Here is a 22,550-nt window from a genome sequence, read left to right on the forward strand (position 1 = left end):
GTAAAAGAAAACCTCGTTATCACATGTGTGACGTAACGATAGAGTCCCGTGAGAGCATCCTGAGCCTGTAGTACGAGGCGAGTGTCTGCAGGGGGCAGTCACGCTCTGCAGCAGCGACGGACTGACACCTTCCACCTCCCTCTGTGTGCCATCGACCTAGGAAGTGAGTGTGTCTGTGATCCTGTGGGTGAAGGATCCAGGTGGGCTGGTGGAGGTACGTGGTGGTGTAGTGCCCCCCCGCCCCGTTTGTCTTTTCTAAATCTACTCTGCTCTACTGGATTCATGCCTCTTTGTCTGATGGGAAACAGGAGGAGTCAGTTTCAAAGATACACATTATTTAAAGGGAGTTGATTATTTGGTATCACGTACTCTTCTTGGCTTAATTAACATATTGAGAGGAGATGCTTGGTTGATATCGCATATTAAAGGAACAGCTCACCCAAGAATCTAAAATACAGATGTTCTCCTCTCACCTGTAGTGCTTCCTATCATTCTAGATTGTTTTGGTGTGAGTTACAGAGTACTGAAGATATCTGCCGTAGAGATGTCTGCCTTCCTCAAAGCGCCAAATAACTACATTTGAAAAACTCAACATTCATGTCTCTTTCCAGAAATCATGACCTGGTTACTCGAGATAACCCACGGACGTTACTGTTATCATTTAACTACGGTTTAAAAGAAACAGTTCCTACATGAAACTGCTCACAACAAAGGTCTGCGGCTTATCTTCAGTAACCAGTTCAGGATTTGTGGAACGAGACACTGCCGATGAGTTATTCAGTATTTCTTTGGCGCTTTGAGCACCACAAGCCGAGTTCCCAATAGTCTCATTATATAGAAGAGGAGGCAGACATCTCCAACACTCGGCTACTCACACCAAAACAATCTAGATTGATAAAAGCACTACAGTTATGAGTGAACCGTCCCTTTAAAGCCTCTATGTGAAGGGGGACTCTGAGAATGAATAGACTTAAAGCAACACATGGATTTCCTTATTTTGCTACAAAGAACATAATCACATAAAAATCGGGTTATAATCTCATCACTGGTGACTTTAAACAGCTTGAAGTATCTGTGAAACTGCCCCCCCCCGACAGCATCGAGTCAAAGCACAGATCAGTGAATGAACAACAACCGACCTCTGTCTGAACATGAGGGCCGGGTCCATGTTGGCCGAGGTCAGCCGCACCACGTGTCTGATCTCCTTGGCGATCATCCTCAGCTTCTCAAAGTTGACGAGGCCGTCTATGCTGGAGTCGTTGCCTGAGAGGAGGAGCACATGAACAGAGAGAGAGGAGGAGCACGTCAATGCTGCAGAGGAGCAGAAACCAGTTTTTTTGGGGACATTTGTGGAGATATTTCTGTGTCGAATCCTCAAAGTAAAAAATCTCTTTGTTCTGGTCTCCTTCTTGTCTGGAAGATCAAAGTGGTCTTTCATATTCAGTCACGCTGGCACATTTGAGGATTTCTTTTGGCAACTTGCACAATTAGGGAAAACTTTCTTTTCCATTCCTCACACGGCCGTGCAGCACATGACGCTCTGCACCTTTAAGGAGAAGTCACTTTGGGTAGTTTTGACCCGACTAAAAACAAAAAGGCAAGATGGGGAAGCCTTTAGCAGAAGTAAACCTCCTGAGTGAGACTGAGATTGACCTTAGGAAGGAGGAAGTAAGGGGACCTTAGACTGAGCAGAATGACACGTCAATTCCAGAAATGGCCTCAATGGTCTTAGATGAAAGGAGATGTAGCTTAGGGTTTTCTGGGCCTTGCATCTACCTTCGTGTAGGAAGGTGAGGTCCTTCTTGACCACGGGGAACAGCGGGATGATGGGCGGCTGCATGCTCTGGCTGCTCAGGACGTTGCGGTACTTGGCCATGTTCCTGGACGGGTCGAACACGTCCTGCAGGTCCACGAACAGCTTCTCGTACTTGCTGGGCAGTTTCTCCCACGAGCAGCGCAGCCGAGCCACCGGCGCTAAGTTCAGGCCGCTACGAGAGGAGAGAGAGAGGTGCAGATAGATATGTGGAGGGGGGGGGGCAAGGTGGCAGAGATAAATAGGTTGCAGTGGGAAGGGTAGAGGTAGGGATGAGGAGGCAGAGGGAGGAAAAGGAGGTTAGATTTAGTGTGCATGTTCAAAGCACACTGTCAACGCAATCACTACGTTTATAGCTAATCGTCTTTTGTGCTATAAAACTCTACAGGAAACCCTGCACGTTATCTTTCTTACACACACACACACACACACACACACACACACACACACACACACACACTGCAGAAGCCATACCCCCTGTCAGCGGGCAGGTTATGCATCAGAGAGCCATATGTGCAGAAGACGTCCCGCTGTGAGGAGGAGTGTTGAGGGTCACGGAGGTCGGACACTTCTGTTCTAAAGCGGCTTGTACGGCAGCGAGCAGAGGAGCGCCGTCATGCTGAGCTCCACGGCTGCTCACAGTCGAGCAGACGAGTCCTTTTGGTCTCAGTCCACTCAGATTTCTTTAGTCTGTTACTCGTTTTTTTATGCTTTTTTTCACGTTGAGTGACTTATGAGCACATCTCTGGAAAACACAAGATTTAAAGTGGTGCTTTTATGGAGAAACTCAATCAATTAGCCGACATCATCGTGTATTCGACTAAGACTTTCTTTGGTCGAGGACGGCTCTAGTGAACTCATAAGACTGTGAGTCCAGACGAGTGGACGTGGTCTTACGTGACCCAACAATCGAGAGGACGGCTCGGACTCATGGATCCATGGCGCATTAAAAAACATAAAAAGTAAACTATGTATTTATGCATTGCACGAACTGGAATCTCCTCATCTAATCCAAATACACAGCATCACAGAGCTGCATCTCCGTGCATTTACATGTCAAATGTAACACACCCTGTGATGATGATTTATACGAGCGAATGAAGAAGAGCAACACAAAACACTCACCAGTCACCAGTCAGAGCACGGCAGACAAACTAAAAACACACACACACACACACACACACTCTGAGCCCACCTGATAATAGCGAACATAGAGTTGAAGTTCTTGCACTCTCTGCAGTGCAGGGCGATCTTGATGAAGTGCTTGATGGTCTTCATCCTCTTCAGGGCGTTGGGCTCCTTCAGGATCTCCGTGGCGACCCAGAAGGTCTCCTGGTTTATCACCACCTCGAACTGCTTCAGGTTTCCACTTCCCACCGACGAGTCCAGCTTGAACAAGTCGTCCACGTATCTGGGAACCACGACAAGGAACTTAGAATATATAAACTTTAAATGACCAAAGCGCAGATGATTTACAGTTTAACCATCACAGTGTGGAATAAGGTTCTACTGACGATCGTTATCGGACGATATTCAGTAAAACTAGACGATCTCCATTAATGTTTTCTAGTCGCCGATCCCTGATAATGTTACACAACAAATCTGTGGTAAAATTAGTCCGTTCAGTTACATTATGATGCGTTCAGGCTCTGTTCGGTAAAATGAGTGTTCATGATGTGTTCAATGGTAATCTTGTAAAATGGAGTTTTCGGTGAGAAACTGAATAAATCCAGCTGTTTGAAGGAGATGATTTTACAGCGACATGAAGTAGATATCAGAGAGACTTATGAGCTGTTTAACTTCCTAACACGAGCTCTAAGCAGATTATAATACACCATTAAAACTACTAAAACATTTTCTGGCAGTTTTCTGGTCTGGACTCGTCTCTTAATCTTTTGTCTCGACTGTGAAGGATTTAATGAGAGTTATTACGGGTCGTCGGCCAATTAAAATGTGAAACCTACTCTGTGGACTCGATGTTCCTGAAGAGCTCAAAGTCTCTCATGGAGAGCTGGGCAGCGACCTCCATGGTGCTGAGCTGCAGCAGAGAGATCTGGCTCTCTCTGAGGAGGTCTTGAGCGTCCTCGTCCGAACACAACGTCTCCGTCTCCATGTTGTTCTTCAGGTAGTACCTGGAGGGGGGGCAGACTCGTGAAAACTATATTTTATGCAATGAAGGCGTTAGGAAACTACATTTAAAGTTATTTTCCTATGACACCATCTAAACAATGTTTTATATACATCATGCTGTGTTTAAGAAGACTTGAAACTAGAGATTGAGACGATGAACTCATGTTTACAATGTTTACTGAGGTAATAAATCAAGAGAGAAGTAGAGTCATTTTCTCATAGACTTCTATACAATCTGTCCCCCTGCTGGTCAGTAGAGAGAATGCTGCTCCTGATAAATACAACCACGGTGCTGAACACACACAGACATCCTGCTGACACTGCACCACCTACTGGACATGTTATCATGTACAAATACTGACAAACACGTCAGTAAGATAAGAGGACAGTAAAGTATTAGAGCAGCTATCTATAGGTGCTGCTTGTTCATTCCTCTACCAGTATCATAGTGAGGCAATTCGTTTCGCTGCAGCTCAGCCATCCATCAGAAACACAGGGATGGTGTTACCACGAGTGTCCTCCGAGTGAGTGTGTGTGCTTCTTGTTTCTTGGTAACAGTTTCTGTGAATCTATGCATGTAAATAGAATGCGTGTGTACACTCAGTTTAATTTGCATGCAGATACGGTGGCTGCGTATAAGGAGGCGACTGTCTGCGTCGATATCTTCGCATGTGTGTATTTCACTGAGTGGATGAATAATTCCAGAACGTGCCGTGCCCGTCTGCCGAGGCCTCCGTCCCTGACGGAGGATGAAATATTCATGCTAACCTAGTTGGGAGAGGACTGATGAGAGACCACAGGAGACGAGGAGAGGGGGGTGGAGACGGAGAGGCCGTTTTAAAGTTTTAAAGCAGACTTGTACGGCTGCGGTTCAATTATCCTTCATGTTCCACTGACTTTGGTCTTTAAAGGGAATGTGTCTGGCAGCAAGACGGCACAGTGATGTCTCAGACTGGGAGACACCAACAAAAAACATATCGGCAACGAGGCAAACAAGTGGAAGAAAGTGAACGTTTCAAGTTGAAACAAAGAAATTAAAATATCCCTGCAACACTTAACCAGCATCGCTTGCAATTCATTGTAAACTGTTTATGAAAGGCAGAGTCTAGCAGGAGTACACGACATTTAAAAAATCATCCAGTGTTTCCAACTGAACGTAGCCTGCAGCTCCAAAAGTTGCTAAATCGAGCAAGAAAGTGTCTGCAAGTCTGTCCCTTCCACAGACGCTCCCCCAAACGTATTAGCTCTAGTAGGATTTAATCAATACATATACATATATGTATATATACATGTATACATGTATTGCACAAACTGTTGCCGCTGTGTTAGCAGTGATTTGGGAAAGATGTGCTGTATTTCTTGTACAGAATAAAAGTCACACTAGTACAAAGTACTGAGAACTGAGCGGCCTCGCCTCGTTTGAACCGACACCAGAAATAATTTGAAAGAGGAAAGGAAAGGAAACTCTCCCCACGTCTCTGTATTCTGGGCTTTGAGTCCGAGCACAGCGGGCGGTGTGTCTTTGGTTGAGCCTTTCGGGGCCTTCGACACGACGGAGGTCTGCACAAATTCTCAAATTGTCTGTTTCGCTTCCAGCTGCTCTTTGTCCAACATTTCCACGGTGGATCTGCAGTAACTACATGCCTCTTTGCATGACTAATGTGCCTCCTTAACCATGACATATCGTTGCGTTCTGGTTGATCAAAGCATTCTTGTTGGTTGGCATTGTGTACTGAAACTCACAACCACTATCTAAGGCTAAAGCATCTTACAATTCAGTCCGTTAACTTTAAAACAAACCATTTGTTGAAGAAGACCTTCTTAGAGAAGTGTGATTCTCGTGTTTCCTACCTGCCGTTGAGCTGAATGCGATCAGCCAGCTTGGAGAGCTGGTCTGGCAGACGCCGCTGTTTTATGACTTCCTCCAGGCTCACGGACACCTCGCACAGGGAGTAGGTCTCGGGCGCCGCGAGGAGGCCGAACTCATTGACAGCGTGGGCGACCACATCCTTGGCGGTGGTGTCCTTGCTGATGATGATGTAGCAGCTCTGCTGGTCGGCCTTGAACACCCGGATCACCTGGTCTGGGATGTCTGAAAGAGGAGCGGAGAGGTGCCAGTGACCGATCAGGGGTTGGGTTGATGGTTACAGAGAAGTGGAGGCCAACGCAAAATGCTCACAAATGCCAATAACGCAATAAAAGGAAATGTAATGAAGCCAAGGACACAATGAAACAGTAATCTAAGAGCAGTTTTGTCAATTTTGGCATCTATCTTTGTCTGAGTAATGCACCAATAATGTGGCCGTTATGAAACGTGGGCTGTGCCAGTAATTAAAAGGAATGCTACCAGGCTCTGGATTCCATATTTTATGTTTATTATATTATCAGGTGACAAGACTTATGTCCTCTGAGCAGATCTGCTGAGCTTGTTACTTTCCTGCCAAAACGTCTTTGGTGTGAACCCAAACGGGCAAAGAACCAAAGACACAACGCTGACCTGACTGTTTACAGTTACCATCGTTCAATGATCCCGGTGTTCAGCCAAACCACAACACCCCGTTACATCTGCTTTGCAGCCTGGCTGTAAAGTCTCTTTGTGAAGCAAATCTTCTCATGGACTTGCGTGATGATTTATCTTACAACTGCAACATCTCTTCATTTTTTGTTGTAATTGTTTGTGTTTTTGTGTTTATTGCTGGAGCATGTGTTGGCCTATGACAGAGAGGAGGAAGTGTGGGGATTGGAGGAAGTGCAACGGACCTCGAGACGATCACCCCCCACGGCATCCTGACCACCCAACCAGACCCAACAGACACAAACGCCACCGAAAGCGGAGTCGACCGCCCCAGAAGAAGAGTCGGGATGGAAGCTAAGCTAACCCAGCTAGGACCTCAGGCTACTCCACTACCCAGCATGCTCCTGATTAATGTCCGGTCGCAGGAAAATAAGATGGATCAAATAAAACTTCAGGCGAACAACGGGAGGTCAGTGACAAGAGGAGGCGTACTCTGTTTACATCAATGATGCTCAAACACACTCAAAGATGACGGTCGGTGTTTCCCTAATGTAGAATTTGTTTACGTTAATATGTCGGACATATTTTATGCCAAGAGAACTGTTTTGTTGCAGCTGTTTACATTCAGCCTGATGCAAATTATAAACATGCACTCCAGGAATGCACTTCTGTTTTTCTTTTGTAGAAAATGGGCGACAACTGCATTTCGTTGGTCAAACCTTGTGTTGCACAACGAGGATAAATGATCCTTGAATCCCCTACAGGCCGACATCAAGTTTAACAAAAGTATTTACGCTTTTTATATCAAAGACTTTGACAGGACGAGGATGCATCCAGAAACACACACAGTACTTCATCCCAGCAAACATGTACACTAAAGCCTAAAGACACAAGGATCAATGGTCAACCTGGCTATCCACACATCAGTAACACTTTAGTTATTTTAGTGCTATATAATAATTACATTTGAGTTAAAATATAATCCTGTTAATAAGTCAAAAAAACAGCTTCGTTAAGAATCTACAAGACCTGCAGATGTAAAATAGAAAAAAATACAAAACTAAAACTTTCTTTATTTAATAATTAATACATTTAACATTAACCGAAGCACATCGTGTAATGCACCACTGAAAAGCAGTGAATGCAAAACAAATTGAATTATTCATTAAGAAACAAATCAAACTGCTTCATCTCTCACAGTGACTTCTCTGTTAGACGACACTCTGCATCATTGTTTCATTGATCCGAGGAGTTATTCAGCAGCAAGAGGCCAAAATAAAAGCCCGATGTTGGTGGCGACGCTGGAGCAGCTGCACGCGAGTGTTAAATAATGGACCCCCCCCCCAACCAACCTCCCGAGTGAATCGCTGCATTAAAGATCCCCTTGTTTGAGTAAGAAGAGGCTGCGGCCCATTAGCCACCGGCAGCCAGAGCGCTTTAAAACAAAGAGTCATGAGAGGAGAGGAGAGTCCGACAGACCCGATGAAGCCGTCACACCGCCTGTTACATGAGGTTTAGTTCAATGACATTAACTGGAGATGGAGCGAGGGCACGAAGAGACGGTGGCTACATATAAAAGGTGTGTTTGACTGATCATGTTGCAGGGTCACACACTGCTGCTCCCTCCTGTTTACCAAGAGGAAAGGGTTAAAAGTGTGCTCGGATAAAGAGTCGTTACCTTCACCTTTACGAACTCAGATCTCTGTGGGGATCTCTAAGTGTGCAGATGACAACAGCTGGAGCACGATGTGCAGAAACAAAGAGCAGAACGTCTGAGTGGATGCTCATAATCCACCACCTCTGCCTGTTTAAATGGTGTGTGAACGGGATCCATTGTGTGTTTCAATATCAGACGCATGAATGAAAGAAGTGTGATTTGCATCACTCTGGAAGTGTTCGTGTGTTACAAGGATGTTGACATGTTTTGCTTTCTGTTCCGTTTTTTCTGCATATATGCCATTTTAGACAGGAACACAAAAAAAAACAGTTTTTTTCCGTACTTTTGCTTGAATTAAATACTTGAATCGACGCCAGCCTCGATGTCAGAGGCCAGTCGTGGTTATGAATGGCCTCTCTATACGGTGAGCTTATTGATTACAATCACGTGACACACGAGCTATATATGAGTGAAGAAGGAGATAAGAGCCCCAACAACAGAAACACAAAGATTCATCAGAGTAATAACTGAGTGTCTGAGCTGCAGCAGCAGAGCTCACTGTGTTTATGAGGCTAAACGCTCAGAGTCTCATTAGCTGTGATTTGTGATGCAGAGTGTGGGAGGCTATAATAGCTGGCCAATCGTATCCGGGGGGGGGGGGGGGGCTTAATCATGTTTAATCCTCTGGACCGTCCAATCAATTATCATCATTAATACGGTGTCATTCATTGTCATCAACACCGGAGAGTTTACTCACGGCCTGAAGCCAAACAGGATCTCTATACAGTCTTCTTGGGTTTTTGCAAACGCAGCACAAGAGAGGCAACATGCTTCCCACAATCCTCCTCCTCCTCCTCCTCCTCCTCCTCTCTACTGTTTGCCAAAGCCTTCTCCCGGTCGCTCCATCATACAGTCGGAATGCATAAATCACACGTGAAAGTGTGCAGAAGTAGAGGAGGGCAGGGAGGAGGTGCTGAGAGGAGACTGGAGTAGAGAGGCTGTAGAGTAGCTGAGGTTACACATTAGGACTATTACAAGTTTTCTGAACTGTTATGTTTAAACATGCAAATGAGGCATTATCTAATGGTACCTTTTGGTGAATTTAGGAGAAATCTGCAGATGCAAATAGACAAAGTAGTAAAATAAACACCTAAATGTGTATTTTAGATGTTTTCTTTCCACTAGTCTGACAGAAGACGTGTTATGTAAGTGTAATAGAATAAAAACAAAAGACGGGTGTATGAATTGCCTGTAGTGTCTCGCCTTAAAGGATCCGGCTGGTGTTACTTTACGTTTTAATTATTAAGAGACTAAAACGAACAACAAATCTCTCCTACGAACAGGTTGTGTCCCTGCAGCCAGAGCCTGACACTTCTCAAGCTTTACTCTTTGTGATAAAAGTCTGTTTTTTTTGTCCACACGACCTCATTAGCAGCCTCGTTCTCGTTCTCTCTGTGTTTGATTGACAGCAGCCGGCAGCGTTCAGCTCTGGTACCGCTGGCGGTGGCTGATATTTACAGGAACATTAACCTGCTGTTTAAATGTGCCGCGGCTGAGCAGCCGGAGCCTGAAGGATGCAGATATGAAAAGATGGAGTGTGGGTTAAAGGATAAAGACAGTGTGGCACTGAGGCTTATACTTACAGTAGAGTCCCAGGGCTTTGCCAGCAGAGAGGAGGAAGAGAAAACACAGTGAGTATGAGAAACAGAGAGAGAGGGGGGGGGGCACAGAGGAAACATCATGAGGGAAGATCAGAGTTTCTACTGCTGCTTTAATCTGTTCATGGGAAACCAGAGAGGCTGACTCATCGTTTCTACACGACAACATCTGTTCAAAATCACAGCAAAAGAGACGCAAGAGAGACGCAAGAGAGACGCAAGAGAGACGCAAGAGAGACGCAAGAGAGGGAGACAGAAAGGGAAAGAGAGACAGTTGGAGAGGGAGGAAGAAAAACAGAGCGGTAGAGAGAGAGAGACAAAGAAAGAATGAGAACTTCACCTCTGAATACAACGATAATCTGAGCAGATGTAAATGCAGCATAATTATATTAACAATGAAAAGTTAAGTTTGTATCTTTACTTGATTGGATGTAGTTTTAAAAAATCTGTTTTTTCTCCTTAACATGATGTATTTCTGTATTCCAGCATTTAACGTCCACGCTCCACTTCTCAAACGTCTCCAGCTTCACTTGTAACATCCCGTGAGCCACACGTCAGGACAATCAGGCCTGCAACTACAGACAATTTCATCATCGATTGTTTGATAAAAAAAGTCTTCAGATGGCTTTCTTTTGTTCAACCAACAGTCAAACATCAAAGGGAAGTCGATATAAAGTGATGACGGACGGAGAGAAATAGGAAAGCAACACATTTTAAAAAGCTTGAAGCAGCGAATCTTTACTCAACAAACAATTTAAATGTTAAAGAAATCTGAACGTGTTTATTAGAATGCTTCGTGGAGACGGACGGACGACCAGAAAACATAAAAAAAACAACAACTAAAAAGCACCGTAAAACATCCAGAGAGCCTCCTCTGTGCTGATGTAATGATGATGTCATCACAGGTAGGTTAAAGGTACAAGACGCTCCGTTGAGCATCTGGAACAGAGTTATTCTGTTTGAGCGGGCTGTTCTCCCCTCGACTGTTAAATCTAATGAGAAGCCAGAGGACTGAAGGAAACTTGATCGAATGGCAGATGATTCATATGGCACAGTTTGTGTGTGTGTGTGTGTTTGTGCTCCACTACAACACACACACACACACACACGTGATGCAGGTGTGTGTGTGTGTGCGTGTAGCTCATTGACAAATTGCCTGTGGAATAAATCAGGACTATATTCACTCTCCCGCTCTATTTCACCTCTCCACTTCCTCTTTCATGTTCTCCTCTCTCTTAATATTTCATTCACACACACTCACACACACACACACACACACACACACACACGCACACATACACACAAATCCACAGGGCTCCTTATAGTCCAGGAGGTTAATCTTTTTCAGACGTTAACGATTCTGGAAACGGCTCTCTGGCACCTTAAAAAATAAAGACCCCGGGGTGAGAGAGTGTGTGTGTGTGTGTGTGTGTGTGTGAGAGAGAGAATAGGTGTGTAAACATATGCTAGAAAGCTCCAGTAACTTGTTTTGGGTGTGTGAGAAGCTTCGTGGCTGCTCCGTGTGATTATGTTTAAGGATGACGGGTTGTTCTGGAACAGCGTCTGACTGACCAGCGATCAGGAGTCCTTCACTGTTCAATGAGGCCTCCAGCCAAGTGTGACAAACTGCCTCAGGGAAGAAGAAGCAGCGCTGAACTGTTGGACTGAGACGTCTGGAACGAGGCCATGAATGAGTGCAAGGGAACCAGCAGTTGTGTAACACCACAGAGTGTATATAGGATGAGGACGTAGTCGGCGTGATGTCACCCGTTAGTGTGTGAACGGCAGCGATTTCGCTGTCGCCATCTTGGAATGCAGCTTCTTGTTATGATTATTGGTGTTTTCTTCACGATTGAATAATAAAAATCAAGCTTTTCAAACCTGCCAGCGGGTTTCAGGATTCAAAACGCAGAAACAGAAACAGGACAAGAGTCAACACGCTGTCCTCTGGGACAACCAGTATTAAAGGACCATTCGGTGTCCACAGGGAAACCCCTCACGTTCACCGAGTCAGCACTTCTCCTTACCTGCGGGGTTGGAGAAGTCGAGGACGCTGGTGGCCGGGTGCAGCAGGTCGGGGCTGCTGGACGACAGGTTGCCGGGGATGGGCATGATGGCCACGCTGTGCCGACACTGCTTGGTACCCACAATGCTGTCGTCCTGAGACTGACCCACGCCGCCATCACTACAGAGGCGACGAGAGACAGACACAGAGAAGAGAGAGAGAGAGAGAGAGAGAGAGAGAGAGAGAGAGAGAGGAACTTTAGGTCTGCTCCATCAAAAACTAACTTTACTTTCTAAAATTGATTTGAGGCTTTTATTTTGCAGCAGTAGACATTTTTCTTTCTCGAGTTTTAAGCGCAAATATCAGAATGAGTGCCTTTTCCTCCATCTGGAGAGCGTGTAATAACTCATAACACTGCGGAGGCACATATCAGGAGATGCAATCAAAATGTCTACTCTTGCAGAATGGCGACACAAAAAATATCAATATCTCTGTATTTTGTCTTTTAATATGCAGCAGTGGACACAGCTGAAGCTCATCCAACGAGGCGGTTTCACGGTCGGCAGGAACTGATAAGGAGCATTCACGGACAGACGGACAAGTTCACCACACACACACACACACACACACACACACACACACACACACACACACACACGAGACAGTGACACACACACTAACAGAGACACAAACAAGCATCGCAAACAGCAGGTATGAAAATAAATGATAAGTAATGAGGAGTTTAGCTCATTCAGATGTGACTTTGAAGCTGTTTCTTATACTTTGTGTCGCCGCTCTTCCCTTTATCCTCCTCCTCACATGTTGCTGTTAGCATCTAGCTCCCTGTTCTCTTGTGTGCGGCCACATCATGCGGCAAACACCGGGCGCCTTCCTGGCTCCACAGCCGGTCTCGGGAGATATGCAAACATCAACCTTTACACCGATGAACCCATTAGACTGGATCTGCATACATGTGACGGAAATGGCGACGGACACCATCAACGGACATGTTGTACGATAGGATCTTGAGCAGCCCCGCCTCAAACGATAAATGTTAAATAATGCTTTCTTAAACTGTTGAGAAGGCTGATTGATCTTAAAGTAGGTGCATTTATAACAGTTCACACTGAGAAACTGGAAACATATAAAAAAGAAAATGTGGTCGAAAATGTGCACTTTTGTTTTTTACACTTTTCTGTTAAATGCATATTTCACATATTTCAACATGTGGTCGCTTTGAGTTTGACTCTCAGTCTGTAATTGAGCGTCTGAGAGCTCATCCCATCCTGCCTGCATACCAATCTCCCTCCAGGTGTGTGTGTGTGTGTGTGTGTGTGTGTGAGAGAACAGTGTCCTGAACACGCTGCAGTAATGCAGGGCTTCCACTAACACGGCCCAGAGCTGCTGCAGCAAAGCCTCGGTAATCATCCAGTCAGCGGTCAAAGTGACGCACAGACGTCATGGAGGGATAGTAAAAACAGATACGGGAGAAAGAGTGGAGGAGAAAGAGTGGAGGAGAGAGAGTGGAGGAGAGAGAGTGGAGGAGAAATAGTGGAGGAGAAAGAATGGAGGAGAGAGAATGGAGGAGAAAGAATGGAGGAGAAAAGTTGGTGGATTAAATAAGCTGGAGGTCGGTGAACAAAAGGAGATTCAGGAGGAGGATGATGGTGACGGATTAGGAAATAATGGAGCTCAAATCAGACTAGAATGACGTTGTTGGATCTGGACCGTCTCACAACACTGATAACAGTCACACTGTGACAAACGCATGAATCTGGTTTGAGAGCAGCAGGATAAGTCTTGAAGATTTAGTCCATTAAAAAGGACACGGACAAGATGTCCAGCGCAGAAACAGCTAAAAGCTGTCCTGTTTACAGATATCTGTCTGATTTACCTCAGACTGCAGGTGTGCTGACAAGACTCAGACTTAAAGAAAGCAAAACCATCTGCAGCCTCCCTGCACTGCCATTAAACCTGCTTTAATGTCTGCTTTATGTGTGTGCAGACTGCAGTCCGTTCGGTTGGATGAGAAGGAAACACAGAGAAGGAACACCTTGACTTTGCGGGGAAAAAAGTGGGATTCATGAGTCGGAGGAATTAGCATGAAATCTACGAATGCAGTCTGCTTGTAATCAGCTGAAGGTCAGTGATGCTGGTGTGTGTGTGTGTGTGTGTGTGTGTGCAGGTCTGCAGATGGAACAGCTGAATGAAATGGTTGGAGGACGGGGAGTTACGCAGGAGGTCTTACCCAAACAGGCCCCTGAGGCAGCGGAGACAAACGGGAGAGAGACCACATTGAAAAGCGTGTAAAAGAAAAAAGGAAGCAACAGAAATATAACAGAAGCAGAGTGACGAGGCCTCTCTTTCCTCACACACACACGTAAACACACACACATGTCGGCTGACAGAAGTGTGGACAGGTTTGCTGAAATAAATAAGCAGAGAAATGTCAGACGTCTGCAGAGATTCAAAGACGGCACATGACGGGTAATTGCAGGATTTGTGAGGAAATCAAACTCGACTGTTTGACCTCGTTCACAAAATAATAAATACTCTGTTACTCTCCAGTAACTGCAGCACACGTTTCAGCTCACAGATCCGTATTTCGTCAGTGTTCTACAACTGTGACACTTTCTGAGAGTCCGACAGCAGAAGCCTCCTCGCGCTGCTTTAGCTTCATTATTAAACCGGACGTTAAAGGTGCTGCGTCTCCTTTCTTACAACATCTTCAAAACCTACATTTAAACAGTAAAATGTGGACGTCTTGAGACGTAACACAATAGTTACAGTGACGGCATTGTTATTTAGTGCATGTAGCTGTAGCAGAAAGAAGTAGAGAGGATGAAATGGCCTCATGGGGTTACTCTTCTTCATCGTCATCTCACTAAATCACAGAGACCTCTGAGACGAACGGACTAAAGGCTGGAACCTCTCTCTATTGCTTTGCAATCTGCAGGATGTAAATCACCCTCTCTGGTCAATATGGGACGTGTGTAAAGGAGCGCGCACAACTTCATTTGGCAGAAAAACGACTTGTTTATTGCCAGCGTGTCCTTGTCATATAAAATGCTCGTCTCAAGTGGAGAACAAAGTCGGCCAAGAGCAGAAGGAGGCTGCAGCAGTGAGACGTTTGTGTACGTAAGAGCGTCTGCATGGGACGCTGTGAGAGTCCGTAACACGTCTCCGCTCTTTCATTCCTCTCTGTATTCTGAAGGTTGTGACACAAAGAGATATCCCAAATTCCCTCTGTAAAAACCTTTGACTCTAATATGTTAACAACATGAAACAGATGTTTTTATCCAGTGTTCAGATTGTGTGTGCATATCTTTAAAACTGCATTGTCTTTACAGCAGCCTGTCCCTTTGGTCCACATACATCCGGTAGACGACTCTACCCGTCACATGTCCATCCTCCAACAGGCCTCTGATGCGTCCCAAATGACCCAAAGCACCCGTCTCATGTCCCGTCCCTTTAATCAGCCACCCATCCCTTTGAACCAAAGAGCGGTTTGAACGACGCCGACCAGCAAAAACAAAAAAGCAACGAGAGCCTTCGTTTGGTTTCGATAAACAGAACGCAGCAGAGAGCCGTCGGAGGCCGAGCACCGAGTCGGATCGGCGGACACACAATCACTTTTCATAAAAAGTGTCATAATCACGTCGAGCTGGAGACTGACAGCAGTGAGGGAGAACAGTGAGAGAGTGTTTGCGTGCTTACAGCTCGTCAGGGCCGTGCAGACGTTCAGCTCTGTAATTAACAGGGCAGAACAGCGTCTTCTCAGTGTGGAGCTTAATGAGGCCTGGAGAGGCACGAAACGATGAGATGATGAAATGAAATGCAGCCCTGCATCAGCACGTTACGGCCCGAATATTGAATCTGAGCCTCCGTCTGCACAATTCCTTTCAATTGTTCCAGACGCTGCGAGTACAACGACGAGGCTAATATGATGATGAGGATGATGATGATGATGATGATGGTGCCTTTTACGTTTTTACGTGATGAGTCTGGAACCAATCGACGTTACAGCGGCTGAAGGTGGGGTGAAATAGGAGGAAGAGTATTGCATCACAGGCAAACGTGTGCAAGAAATCTTCAGAGCAAAGTGCCTGAAATGGGGACGCTCTGTGCTGCCTTCCACCACTTTCCAAAAGGACAGCATTTCAGTTAAAGATCCATTTCCTTCTCATTGGAGGCTGAGTCGTGCTGTTCTCCGTCTCTTCCTGAGGTGAAGTAAGTGGGGTTCAGTTCATTGGCAAAGCTCGAGGCTTAACATTCTGCTCAGGGTTCCAACATATTCTGTCTTCAGATGGTCACAGCTTGCCTCGACACCAATGCAGAGACAGGAGAGCGATCCAGTCAGAGAGGATTGTGGGCCAGCTGGAAGCTAAATCCATGTGTGCACTCGTTGTTTATAGATTGATTAGCAACTTGAGATGCGAGACTGGAGTTGAGAGACGACGTGTACGAAGACGTTTGCAACAGGTGCAGCACTCTTACTATAAAAGGACCAACTACCAGGATCCTATTGACCCAGAGCAGCGTCTGTCAGTCTGTCTGAGGTGAACTATTGTATAAAGCATACCCTGCTTTACGGCCTATTTGAGTCTAAGTCACTTTCTCATAGACTTCTATACAATCAGAGGAGTCACCCCCTGATGGACACTAGAGAGAATGCAGCTTTAAAAGCAATTGCTTCAATCTTCAGAGCCGGAGGTTGCCGCCTGGTTTTAATCCTCATGTATTTACCCTGCGACCACAGACAGCGGTGTGTTTGCATAGATCCTCTCACCTGAACGGTTTGGGCGGCAGTATGCTGAAGCGCGTCTTCTCCAGCATCTTCCGGATCTTGTTCCGTCCTCCTGACACGGTGTTGGCCTTCATCTTCCTGGTGCTCTTGTGGTCCGAGGGGAACTCCATGTCTCCGGGGAGGTCGGCGATGGAGAAGCGGTTTCCCTTCTTCTCCTGGATCTTGGGAATGTGAGGGCCGCCGTTCTTCTTCTCGTGCACGATCCTGCTGAGGAGCTCTTTGAAGACTGGACGGATAGAAATGATTACGAATGATGTGAAGTAAAGAAAACTAACGTGGAATAGAGTGAGAGTACACAATACTCAGGCTTCGCTCACCAAATATGTTGGTCTTGGCTGTGAGAGAGAGGTGTGTGTTGTTTCTCAAGATGTCAACGGCTTTGGAGAAGGAGATGTTCTCAAAGTTCTGACCGTTGATCTCCATGATCTGAAACGAGATGACTACATTACAGCAGGACCAACAAGAAAATTAACTTTTATTCTTGGCTTTTTTGTTTGTACGTCTTCTGGAGTTTGCGGAGAATATTACAACTCACAGCGCGTTGAGCATAAACACAGAGTATGATAGGTTCATATGTTTAACTTCCTGTACGATTATCTCCTCAACTGTAGTTGAGAAGAATATAATTCTGGTGTTAATCATATCAAACAACTGTAATCTTTTCAGATGGAGGTCCCTGAAGAGAAATCTTTCAATTTAGACGACAGAGTATCTGAACTGTAAGGACCTTCCTTTGCTGTATCTGGTTCCTTTTTCTGTTTTATTTATACTTTATTTAAACACGAGCGTTCACTGTGTCATTTAAACCTCGACCACATTCTCACATCAGGAGTTCAAAATAAGACTGATGATCATGAGACTCTACAACCTAAAACCTCTCAGACAGAAGTGGTCAGAATATCTGCTCTCCTGCTGGGAAGCTGCCTCCTGACACCCAGCACGCATCGTTCTAGAAGCTTCCCTGCTGCTGTTTACTGCATTACATACTGTGACTTTTGACCAGTTCGGGGTCTAATTTACAGGTTTTTCTTCCGCCTGCATCCCATGATTTAGTTGAAACGTGTCCATATTCCACGTTTCACCTCAAATCTACCTCGATATCATATTTCATCCCGTACAACATTTAATTAGGTCATTTTATGCAACGTTCACCTGGGGAGTAAACGGATGCAGAGCCCTGATGATTTAATCCAAACCATCTAATTCGGGACTAATTCACTTCCAGGGTTGCACACAAATGCTGCTCGCTAGGATACTGATCCACCACACTGACCTATAATCACATTAATGTCCCTGTGAGGAACTTCTGAACCAGTCTCAGTGTAGTCCTGATCCTCAATAAGACCTCCATCAGTAAACCAGACCATCAGAGAGAAGATGGTCTGTTTCTATAGAGTTATTCTTGACGCTCGTCATCAGAGCCACCGGGTCGGATTCTGGTGAACTCAGATGAAATCATGCAGGTTCACCAGAAACTCCTCCAGCTCAGACTCCAGCAGAGACCGGTCCACCGTGGACAGACCCAGATCCTCCAGCAGAGACCGGTCCACCGTGGACAGACCCAGATCCTCCAGACCATGTATCATATCTTATAGCACCCCTCTGGATGTTATGCCCCCTCACCTGATCTCCACGTTTGAGTCCGGCCTCTGCAGCCTTGCTCCCCACTTCCACCGACTCGACGAAGATGCCGAAGCCTCTCTCGCTGCCGCCCTGCACGCTGAAGTAGAGCGGCGACTCCCTGGACGCCTTCTGCAGGGTGATCTGCCTCCACTTCGCCTTGGCTGCACACGCGATGTTCAGCAGCCGCAAGTGGCCCTTCATTTTCTGACAGGGAGGAAGACGTGATGAGCTCGGGGAGATTTGTTTTCCTTAAGGTGAGCAACGTACTTTTCACATGAGAACATAAACATAAGTATAAACTGGGGTTTGATCTCACTGTGGTTTCTAGATGTTTCTCAAAGTCCTCCAGGAAGTGCGTCATGGCTGGGTCGCCCTCAAAGTCATTGAAGTGGTTGTTGACCCACAGCAGCACTATTCTCGTTACCTGTGAGACACAATGGGAGCTTTCATTTAGCGCAGCCACAAAACAGACACGTCTTTTGCACACAGTTCCTGTCCCGGTTCAGTTTCACGCTCTCAGTTCTCTCGCCGGTCGAGGCTCAAACTGCTTTGGCAAGAACATCTGCTGAGACTTTTCACTGCTGGTGTTGGGTCAGAAGTCCTAAAGAACTACTGTGCAGGACCTTGGGGAGCTGGAAGTTGCTTAGAGACTCTTTAGGCGGCTTAATGCTTGGCAACATGAGTGCTTCAAGTGCAGTCATCTTTACTCACTGTGTAACCATGCTGTCAAAACCTGTATACAGAAAATAACAGTTAAAACGGTTCAATGCTGCGTCTCTGGCGGGTGGTTGTCCACACAGACAGTTTCGTTTCTGCCGCCAGCTCTTCTGTCTAAATAGAGTTTTACATCCATTATGTCTCATTATAAATGTCATTTATATTTGTTTTAGACAGAAAAAGGTAAAGAAGCGTGCACTCAGTTGTAAATATTAACAACAATTAAAAGCCGTGCAAGTCAATGCATTTTTCACAACACCGCCCCGGCCTTTTGCTACCAAATGAAAGAGGAAGTGTTGAATTAAAAATAAATATTTATTTTTTTCCATGTCTGTGACATGTTCTACAGATAATAAAGTAATGCTGCTGGTATGATATCAACATTCCGTCTGCAGCAGACACACTGCTGTGGCGTGGGACACGGAGGGGCGGAGAAAACGGATCAACTTTGAGGAGTTCTGCGGAGTCCACCGCGAGGAGGAAGAGAGGATAAAAGATCCGAAAGTTTCCTCAACACTAATAAACATCAGCTCACGATCGTCCTCGCGGTAAGTATAACCGAGGCGCTGTGGGACCGTGCGAAATGGTCAAATTTGACTTTTTATTCAGTCCAAATGTTTCTGAAAAAGGAACTGTAAAACACGGGAAACAGCAGGGAGGCTAAATAATGACCGTGTGCATGGCTGCAGAGGAAATGTTTAACGACCGGTTGACTGCTTCATTTCGTCCCACAGTAATTAGAAGGAAAAACTAAAGCAAAGGGCTTTCTGAAACTATTATTTCTGCTAATTTACAGCGCTGGTAGCATGGTTCTAACCTCCGCAGAAGGTCAGAGCGCCGACCAATACATCAATCAATCAATGTTCACAACTCTCCCTCCACATTCTGGTTCTTTCTCCCTCCTCGCTCTGTGCGGGGTTAGATCCTGTGGAACGGGGCTGAAGATCATAAGCCTGAATGACGGCCGCATGAAGACTATTGACGGTACCGGACTAATCTCAGGTTAAAGCGGTTGTGGACAAAGGAGAGTGTCGGCTGTGAACAAACCGCTGCCCGGGGCTCAAGGACGGCTGAGCTGGCTGAACTCGTTTCGATCGGCATGTGAGCGGCACAACAAATGTCCATCGACATGCATGAATACAAAACATTAGGGGTGCTGATAGCGCCATCATCAGAAAGTGCACACACACACACACACACACACACACACACACGCACACACACACACACAGGAGTGCAGATAGATGCAGTTTTTGATTGGTATGCATCCGCTATGCTGCAACATGTACGTGCACAGAAACACCTTAACACTCCCAGCCGACTTGACCGATCATGTCCACTCTTGCTCCAACACACAAACTTTAAAAGTTTCTTGCTTTATTACTCACCTGTGTGCACACACACACACACACACACACACACACACACACACACACACACACACACACACACTGCACAAACACACCCGAGGAAACTGCCCAAAACCAGGCGACGGCCCTCCGACTCACCGTGTCCCGGAGGCTGTCCACGTGGAACCACTCCAGCAGTTTCTTGCCGACCTCCATGGGATTAGACAGGAAGGTCCTGTAGGTGAGCAGGAAGTCCTCGATGTAGGTCGGGTCCACCACCGACGGCTCCTCCACCAGGTGCATGATCAGGCGCTCCGGGGTTCCCTAGGGTGAAAGAATACATGGAGCACAATGTAGACACACACAAGGATGACACAAGGACACACACAGTCTGTACACACCTACACACTGTGTACACACACACGCACGCACACAGGAGGCAGTGTACTCACCAATTTGAATAAATTATGTTGAGATAAATCATAAAAGTGACAAGGACAAACTGTAAAGATGCAGCTATTGAACTGAGCTGTCAGTCAGCCATCAATAAAACAAAGACACACACACACACACACACACACACACACACACACAGAACAGCTCTTTAACGAGAGCGCTCCTGAGCTTTTATTACTGAGGTATCACATCTTTTCTGGATTTGTATAAAAGCAAATCTAAAAGGAATAACTGGCTGGACTCAACACTAATATGTTTTGCCCAATTTCCAGCTTTTTTCTCTCCTCTATAGGAATTGTTTTATTTATCAGCAGTAATCAAAGACTTATCAGAGGTAATAATAGTCATGTTTTATCTGCCTTGCTCTCAAACTTGTGGCAAACTTCCCAACACGTGTTGAGTTTCGTCCACTTCCTCAAACACAAACTAACTAAACTCCTGTTTGCAGGACAACTGAAAGGCTCGTTACCTCTGACAGACTGAGCATGTGCAACTGTCAACTAGAGCGATTCATCGATTAGTTGACAGCCGTTAAATTCATCTGCAACTATTCTGATAATCAATTCATCGGTTTAAGCAACTTTTTTCAGAAAAACAAGTCAAAGTTCTCTGATTCCAGCTTCTTAAATGTGAATATTCTTCATGTTTCTTCGTTACTTGTCTGTGACAGTAAACTAAATATCTTTGAGTCGTGGACAAAACAAGACATTAGGGGACGTCGTCTCCGGCTTTGGGAAACACGGATCCACATTTTTTAACCATTTTCTGACATTTTACAGACCAAACAACTAATCGATTAATCAACAATGTACAGCTACTCACTGGCTGCCACTAATGAGTAAAACAATAGCTCTTTACAGTTCTACTGTCAGCACAACGGGGCTTTTTACTCGCTCTGGAAGATCCTTATTGTTTGGGACAACGTTTTTGATTTCTTTGTCTTAATAATCTTGTAATTGTTATTAATTAGCAGCAGAGCGTCCGAGACACAAACTCTCCTCTTGTGGTTTCAGCGAGTTTGTCAATGTCATCAGAGCAGAGGTTTCTGGAGGGAAATGATTCATCGCACAGGGAACAGAAACTAGAAAGGCATCCACTTTTGTCATAAAAAAGAAGAGCCAAGCCAAAAACAGAACGGCAAACCATCGTGAATTGACTCATCTCCTCTGGATGTGTTTTGGAGCCGACAGCCTTCCTCGGAGCGCTCGGCCAGGAGAATCATTCAGGCCCATTATCGGATCAATACCTCGCTGCCTCTGGAGGCTTCGGGGGGGGGCAACGTAGCGCAGGAGAAAAACGCTCCGACAAACACTAATAGTGCTAACGGAGCCTCGAGACGAGCAGCGAAGAACACCGAGCAGCTGCATTGATGTTTTTTGGCGAGGAATGAGGCGGTACTCTAATCAATCCAAGGCCTTTCAGAGTGTTCAGTACATAATAATGAAAACTAAAGGAGGACAACTTCCTGTTTGAAGAGGTTAGACATTTAAAGCCAAAGTTTAGGGTGAGATTAAAGAAGTTTATTAGCAGCTTAACCTGACCACAAACCTTCCAGGTGCCCGTCCCTGTCTCATCTTATTTAGGATCTTGAACTAGGTTATCTATCTATTTACTAGACAGGGACAGTGCTCAGCTTCACCACAGTTAGCTATAAGCTCATTTTTAATTTGCAGTGTGAAAACCAAAATTACAAGACAGAGCATATTCACGATACGATTACAACAACAACATTAAGGCAGTGCAACAAGAACCACAACATTTCACAACAGTAAGGCACGTCTAGAGTTTGCATTCATGCTTGATGGGCACTTTGGGTCAAA

The 22,550-nt window shown here is 45.5% G+C and overlaps 1 protein-coding gene across 6 annotated transcripts in view; it reads right to left on the reverse strand.

The window, feature by feature from the left end:
- rapgef6 (Rap guanine nucleotide exchange factor (GEF) 6) overlaps positions 1–22,550 on the reverse strand; it is a 46,747-nt gene that overhangs the window by 8,577 nt on the left and 15,620 nt on the right. For 4 of the 6 annotated variants that reach the window (XM_031874206.1, XM_031874207.1, XM_031874203.1 and 1 more), the window contains 13 exons: positions 20,434–20,598; positions 18,525–18,632; positions 18,209–18,412; positions 16,903–17,011; positions 16,568–16,811; positions 14,027–14,038; positions 11,801–11,958; positions 9,759–9,773; positions 5,795–6,035; positions 3,778–3,945; positions 3,009–3,224; positions 1,777–1,988; positions 1,140–1,263 (listed from right to left, as the gene is read on the reverse strand). In XM_031874206.1, the coding sequence (XP_031730066.1) occupies positions 1,140–1,263; positions 1,777–1,988; positions 3,009–3,224; positions 3,778–3,945; positions 5,795–6,035; positions 9,759–9,773; positions 11,801–11,958; positions 14,027–14,038; positions 16,568–16,811; positions 16,903–17,011; positions 18,209–18,412; positions 18,525–18,632; positions 20,434–20,598 (1,976 nt within the window). The remainder of the gene's footprint in view (positions 1–1,139; positions 1,264–1,776; positions 1,989–3,008; positions 3,225–3,777; positions 3,946–5,794; positions 6,036–9,758; positions 9,774–11,800; positions 11,959–14,026; positions 14,039–16,567; positions 16,812–16,902; positions 17,012–18,208; positions 18,413–18,524; positions 18,633–20,433; positions 20,599–22,550) is intronic. The other 2 variants (XM_031874204.1, XM_031874205.1) reach the window with 2 other exon arrangements.

This window comes from Anarrhichthys ocellatus, unplaced genomic scaffold (genome assembly GCF_004355925.1).
Source record: "Anarrhichthys ocellatus isolate YVR2014 unplaced genomic scaffold, GSC_Weel_1.0 scaffold78, whole genome shotgun sequence".
Lineage (NCBI taxonomy): Eukaryota > Metazoa > Chordata > Actinopteri > Perciformes > Anarhichadidae > Anarrhichthys > Anarrhichthys ocellatus.